The 6,703-nt window shown below is 45.6% G+C and overlaps 1 protein-coding gene across 1 annotated transcript; it reads right to left on the reverse strand.

Moving 5' to 3' along the window:
- Positions 1-1,101: 1,101 nt before the first annotated feature.
- Positions 1,102-2,914, reverse strand: SIGLECL1 (SIGLEC family like 1). Its single transcript, XM_049901987.1, has 3 exons — positions 2,719-2,914; positions 2,469-2,574; positions 1,102-1,246 (listed from the first exon to the last, which is right to left on the reverse strand). The coding sequence occupies exons 1-3, from the start codon at positions 2,912-2,914 to the stop codon at positions 1,102-1,104; spliced, it is 447 nt and encodes a 148-aa protein (XP_049757944.1).
- Between the last annotated feature and the right edge of the window lie 3,789 nt (positions 2,915-6,703).

Below are 6,703 nucleotides of genomic sequence, written 5' to 3' on the forward strand. Positions count from 1 at the left end.
TCCTGGAAGTGGGAGATGAGTAAAAAATAAAGAATGTTGGAAGAGGTCTAGAGGTGAGGTATCCAAATCTAAAAAGGACGCCGTTTAAGCACAGAGTTAAGGCACAATGGAGCAGGCATTGGCTTTACTTTTCCCTGCAGTCCCATGGTTTGAGCCTGCACCTCTGTCTTTTCTTGCTGGTCCTCCCTGAGCCCTCCCAACATCGGGAACCACTTAATGGCTCCGAGGACTTCTCTGCAAAGTTTTACCTGACTTCTCCAGGTGGGTTTGATCCCTCCCGCCTCTAGGCAATCATAACTTCTTGGTTCTCTTATTGTGAGGGTATTTTTCTCACCAGCCTGCTTGGTGTCTGAGCGCAGAGCCTAGGTCTTTTCCATTTCTGAGATTCTAGCATTGCCCATCATGAAGATTAGAAAATAATACAAGTACCCTATTTTTACACAGATAACACGTGCCTTCTATGTTTGTTTGCCAATTGCTCCCTCCCCCACTGTGAGGTATTTTCATAATATGCTTTTTTTTTTTTTACAGCAACATGTAATATTGGTAGAACTCAGCAGATGTACGGTTAACCCTCAAAGGGACACCAGATCCTAGAGCAGGGTCTGAGGACGGCAATAGGGTACTTCTGGTCCTAGGTAATCTAAGCCCTGCTGAGGATATGGGGTGCAAGGTAAATGAAGGAGTAACCTGGGCTTAGCCTGGTCTTCAGTCACTTTGGGTTGACTTGGGCTTGTGGCATATATAGACTGTGTTGACTGCTGAGACCAAACCCTTCGGTTTCCACTCTGATGCTACTACCACTGTTAGGGGTTCTCACAATCCTCTTCTCAATGGAGACTCAGTGTGCTGGTGTGCGTGTGTAAATTTCTGATTTCTAATAATCTTTTGAGTTAGTTCTATTAATTTCTCCTTCATCCCCTATCTAGGCCTTAGGGTTATCATCTATAAGATGATCTACAAGCACACTCTGGCATTCTAGACATCCTATAGGATTGAGAAGGATAATTCCTTTATCCCTCTCCGCATGAGTCATCTTATTATCTTTCTAACTGACAGACTAGATTCCAGACACAATGGGTGTTTACCAATATCCGGCTGTCAGAAGATGGGGGTGATTATGGATTTTTCTGATTCCTCAGGCTTCAGAGACATCGTGGGTTCTTGGCATGCTCTGACTTCACGGCTCTTTTTCTTTTTGACCTCTGCAATTCTCTTTGCCCATTTCATCCTGATATGCTTCACTCTAAGGAAATGACCCACCTGATCAGTTCTGGCTCTCTGGCTCTCTGCCTCCCTGTACTCCCAAATGAGTCCCAGTCTTTATGAGAAGTTCTGGTTTAGAACCTCCACAACACCAACGGCTAGCTGTGTAATTTAGGGATAGTCACAGAACCTCTCTGGGGATTGGTCTCACATGCTGTAACATTGGAACACCCTGCTTATCAGGTTGTGGGGCTCAGATGAGGTCAGCTATGAAAGTGCTTTGCAGACTATAAAGAGATTATTGTTGGTCCTCAAGTCCAGCTGATTATACTTTGAAAATAGGTCCTCAACTTGCCCTGCCACTTTGCTCCTCTTCTTTCTCTCTTCTGATAGCCAGTCAGTCCCTAAACTCCATTCCTCTGAATGTGCCTCATCACTTGCCCCAGCTCAAGCAGGACTGGCCCTTTCCTGCTTAGACCAAAGCACCAACTTTCTGCCTGGCATCTGGCCTCCAGGCTCTCATTCTCTGGTCTGTGTTTTACTTCAAACTGACAACATTCCTTCCCAGCTTAACCCTTTTCCATAGTTCCCAAATGAAGATGAAGTCCACGCTGTTTGCACTGGCTAGAGGCTCCCCTGCCTGACTCTCCGGCCTGACCTCTGGCAAATCTGCCCTTTCCATTCTAGGCTTCTAGCCAATACTTTTAGCCAAGTTTCAAGGGTCTTTATGAAATAACACCAAGGACCTTTTTCAGCCTTGTTTTTAGTCATTATCCATCACTCTCAATGCACCTTTGTTCCAATTACACAAAGACACTAGAAATTCCTCAAATAAATTTCTGGGCTTCTGAATATAGACTTTCAAAGCAAAGAATACTCAGCCTTCCAGGTCCACCTCAGACAGCACTTTGGGGAATGCTTTGCTGACTTCTCCAGGGCTTCCTTTCCCTCCATTGCTGCATGGGCCTGCTTTATGGCTCAGTATAGTCAAAGGCTCCTTGGAAGAAAGGCCTGGCGATCTACTTCTGATCACAGCTATTGAAAACCCTATGGAGTGCAGTTCTACTCTGAAACACATGGGGTTGCCATGAGTCAGAACTGGCCCAATGGTTAACTGGTTTGTGATGACCATATTTAGTGCCTTCCCTTGCCAGACAATGAGCTCCTTTAGGGCAGGGGTTCTGTGCCACCACCACAACCAGGGCCTGGCAGGCAGGAGACTTTGGAAGAGGCTTGCTGGTGAATTACACCTTGGTACTCACATGAAAGGGATGAGGCAGAAGAAGAGCAGTGTGGTTGCAATGACTCCATACATAACACCCTGCAGCAGCCCTTTCATGAATGTTTGGGGAGCCAAAGAACTCTTTTCTGGAAGTAAAGAAGATGTCAAAAAGGGTTTTCTTCCCAAGACCTTAGAATCAGAGCTAAAACTCTGCTCCCTCCTCTAGCTCCAGTACCATCCCCAAACCCCCTCATCTTCCTCACTCAGGTATCAAGCTCCTCTATTCTCACCTGACATTAGCAGGATGCTCAAAGCGTGGGTTCCATTTTTGTTCTTCCCCTCACAAAGAAGGTTTGTTCCAGTTTCTGGCTCCTTGGTCAGGCTGATGGTGCTGTTGGCCCAGGGGCCAAGCACAGTAGAAGTCACCTGGAGGTGGTCATCCATGCTGTTCACATCCACAGGAACATCTCCCATCCACCACTGCATGGAGGGTGTAGGGATCCCATGGAAGGAACAGCTACACTGCAGCGTCTTCTCCAAGGAACATGAGGAACCGAGCAGCCTGGCAGGTGCTGGGGGAGGAGGGTCAGAAGTCAGCAAGGTACCCTCACTTCTCTTCTCCACCTCCTCCAGGACCCAGCCTTTTCCTTATTCACAATTCACAAGGAGCTTCAGAAAGACTTTCTGGAAGTCCTGAGGGCCTGGGTCTAACAGACCAGTTCTCCTTCATTCTATCTTCTCATCTGTCCTGAACCCCCTACATTGGACCTTCCAAACTGATGGAGAGTGAATTGTCTACATTGCCTATGATGCCTTAATCGCCCCCAAGGCTAGACTTCCCAGTATCAGCCCTTACTCTGTCTCTGTCCTCCCACCCCCAACTCTCCCCTTTAAGCTCTTCCCCTTCTCATCCCAATCTGTGATCAATTTCTCCATCTATTGCTTCCTGACTGTATGCTGCTGGATAAATCACTTCCTGTCTCATTGCTGTTTCCTAGTCTGGAACAGAGAGACATCCACTGAATCTATTTCATACTATTACTGCTGTAAAAATTATTGCCACCACAAGGAAAGTCACTACTGACTGATCTTTCAGGGGAGGCTTGTGTGTTGCTACAATGCAGAACCGGTTTCAGTGGAGCTTCCAGACTAAGACAGACTAGGAAGAAAAGCTTGGTGATCTACTTCTGAAAAATCAGCCAATGGAAACGCCATGGATCACAACAGTCCAATCCCATCGTGCATTGAGTTGATGTGAGTTGGGAGCCAATTTGATGGCAGCTAACAACAAAAATGTCTGTAGTGCTCCTGACACAGTGAATGGCCAGGTATTATTCATTCTATAAGTAGATCTCATTCTAGATGTCCTTCTTCTGAATCCTAAGTGGTCTTTGATTGAGCATTCATCTAAAGCAAAGACTACTATGGCATTTTCTTGGTAAGAACTTTGGAAACTGCTTTGGTTTACATAGAACAGGTAGGATATGCTGTCCATTTTGTGACTGTCATGGATTAGTAAGGTCACTTTCTTCAAGGTCTCCCCAATGAGGAACTGGACCTAGTGTTTTGTGTATTCTTTCATTGGGGCTATTTGAGGTTACCAGACAAAAGGAATCTTTTTCCCTCGACCAAGAGCCCTTGAGCTTGGACTTTTCAACTGGGTCACTTGGGAGGATGTGGTAATATGCAGGGTATTGTGACTACTGCTGGTCACTTGATTGTCTTTACCATTTGAGAAAGTATGACCGTGGAGAGCAACAGACAGATGCTGAAAAAACTGACTAATCTTAATGCTTCCAGTGTGTGTTATTAATATCTGAAACAGCTCTTTATGTTCTCATATCTTCACACCACCTCCACACATATTCTTCTACTTCCTCCAGACACTTCCAGCTCTGCCAGAATCTGGCACACAGGGGATGTCTCTCCCACATTGGTTATTTGTACCTATGCCCTTACGTTCTCTTTCTTCATACCAACATAGCCCAACCCATCTTCTGTTTACCTCACTCCTGATGCTGGAGCCTTGGTTCCTCAGACTTCTCCAGCACTGCTTCTCATTCCACTTACCCAACTGTGGCAGAGGAAGCACCATCCAAAGCGGCAATGTTCTCAGGAACAGGAGGAGCTCAGGGTTTTTACTATGCTGGTCTGACTCCAGAACTGTGTGTCCAAAATGGATGAGATTATGGGTAACCGAAAGAGGAGGTGGGGCTGGGGAGAGCAGGAAGTATTCTTAGCAAACTTGGGGCTTTTCTCTCTTTATTCATTCTTAAGACCTGTTCATCTTGAGAAGCAGGAATTACATGGTGCAAGATGCTCAAGAGCTTCGAGGGACAGGGCAGCAATGCCTGTGATCCTCTGTGAAGCCCCAATGCCATGTCTCCTTTCTTCTCTCTCTCTAGTCTTTTACTCCCAGTCCCTTTCATCTTAGAAGTGCCTCAAGACCCAGGTCATTGGGATTCTCTCTCAAAGAAAACAGGAATCTTTTGTACCATGGAGGGACAGAGTCAGGTCAGGTGTTAGGAAGATCCTGTTGGGGGCCATGTGAAAATGGCCTGGAGTGGGGGGTACTTCAGGCCAGACAGCAAGGGAAGAGACTGGTGTGGTGGTCCGGAAAGGATGATATGCTCAAGTTCGTGCATGGGTTGTGAGAGATGAAGAGGAAGGGACAGATTTAACAGGTAGTTGGGAAATAAAAATGGACAGGCATTCTTATAGTTGGCATGCAAAATGACACACTTCCTTCCTTTGCAAATGAGGTTCTCCACAATTTTGCCCCACCCTTGCCCTATGTCCCCTGGTACCTTTGCCCAGGCTTTCCAGGCCAAAGAGAAAATGTTGCCCTTTCCAAATTTTACTCTAAACATACCTCTCCCTTCACTCAAGTCTCTCCCCTTTACAAAGCATTTCCTTTTACAACTGTCTCCTCTGCCCACATTTAAATTCTACATTGATTTCAAAGCTACATGTAGCCTCTTCTGATTTTTCTGATCATATGACCAGGCCATTGGGGACTGCCCATGAGTCAGTAAAAAAATAAAACAAAGGGGGCAAACGGCATGCAATTTAGCCCACTGAGCTCATTTGCCTTTACCTTGTTCAGAGTGGTAGTCTTCCAAACAGGATGCTGTCCGTTAGCTTGGAACTGCCACCCATAAACCAAGCAGCTCTTTTTTGGTCAAATGATAGCTGTTAGTAGGCACTGCCCAAGTGGCAACAGGATCTGGGAGCTCTTCCAGTGGCTCCGAAGTTGGTCCTAGGGAAAAGGAGACTACCCGTTCATGAATATAATGAGTACCTCCTTGCATTCCCTTGGCAGCACGTTCCTGTATAAACCATTTCCATTTTATTATGGAACTCTTCTGGGAGTAGTCTTCCTTAATAGCGTTTTTCCGACATTAAACCAGACATCATGGAATTTCAGGTTTCAGGATTGTTTTACATCCACCAGTCATAGAGGCAGTCTCAATTAAAGGCAAAATCCAGTTAGTTTTCTCTCAAATAGAAAATTTCAGGCCCCAAATCCCAGTGATTGCCTCTGGGTGGGGCTCAATGGATTTTGCCAAATGCTCCACGCTGTTTAAGGACTCCAAGGCTTGTTTCAAATAGTTTTTTTTTCTTTTTTTTTGGTTGTAATTTTATTTATTTGAGGAGATATAGCTTCATTAGCAAGATTTTTTTTATTGTAGTTTGGATGGTTTACTGAACAAACTAGCTTCTCATTAAACAATTAGTACACATATTATTTTACGACATTGTTTAACAACCCAACCACATGTCAACACTCTCCCCTCTCAACCTTGGGTTCCCTATTACCAGCTTTCTTGTCCCCTCCTGTCTTCCAGTCCTTGCCACTGGGCTGGTGTGCCCCTTTAGTCTTGTTTTGTTTTATGGACCTGCCTAATCTTTGGCTGAAGGGTGAACTTCAGGAGTAACTTCATCACTGAGCTAAAAGGATGTCTGGGGGCCATACTCCCAGGTTTTCTCCAGTCTCTGTCAGGCTAGTGAGTCTGGTCTTTTTGGGAGTTAGAATCTGTTCTACATTTTTCTCCAGTTCGGTCCGGGACCTCTATTGTGACCCCTGTCAGAGCAGTCAGTGGTGTTATCTGGGCACCACCTAGTTGTGCTGGACACAGTCTGGTGGAGGTCAAGGTAGTGGTGGTCCATTAGTCCTTTGGACTAATCTTTTCCTCATGTCTTTAGTTTTCTTCATTCTCCCTTGCTCCCAAAGGGGTGAGACCAGTGCAGTATCTTAGATAGCTGCTCACAGGC

This window comes from Elephas maximus, chromosome 11 (genome assembly GCF_024166365.1).
Source record: "Elephas maximus indicus isolate mEleMax1 chromosome 11, mEleMax1 primary haplotype, whole genome shotgun sequence".
NCBI lineage: Eukaryota > Metazoa > Chordata > Mammalia > Proboscidea > Elephantidae > Elephas > Elephas maximus.

What these genes read in the sequence shown, in the direction of transcription:
- SIGLECL1 (XM_049901987.1), bottom strand. Translation starts at nt 2,914, where the DNA reads ATGCAGTGGTGGATGGGAGATGTTCCTGTGGATGTGAACAGCATGGAT. An exon ending in GAGCATCCTGCTAATGTCAG is followed by an intron (nt 2,575 to 2,718) that starts GTGAGAATAGAG and finishes CTTTACTTCCAG; the next exon opens with AAAAGAGTTCTTTGGCTCCC. An exon ending in TTCTGCCTCATCCCTTTCAT is followed by an intron (nt 1,247 to 2,468) that starts GTGAGTACCAAG and finishes TCATTTCCTTAG; the next exon opens with AGTGAAGCATATCAGGATGA.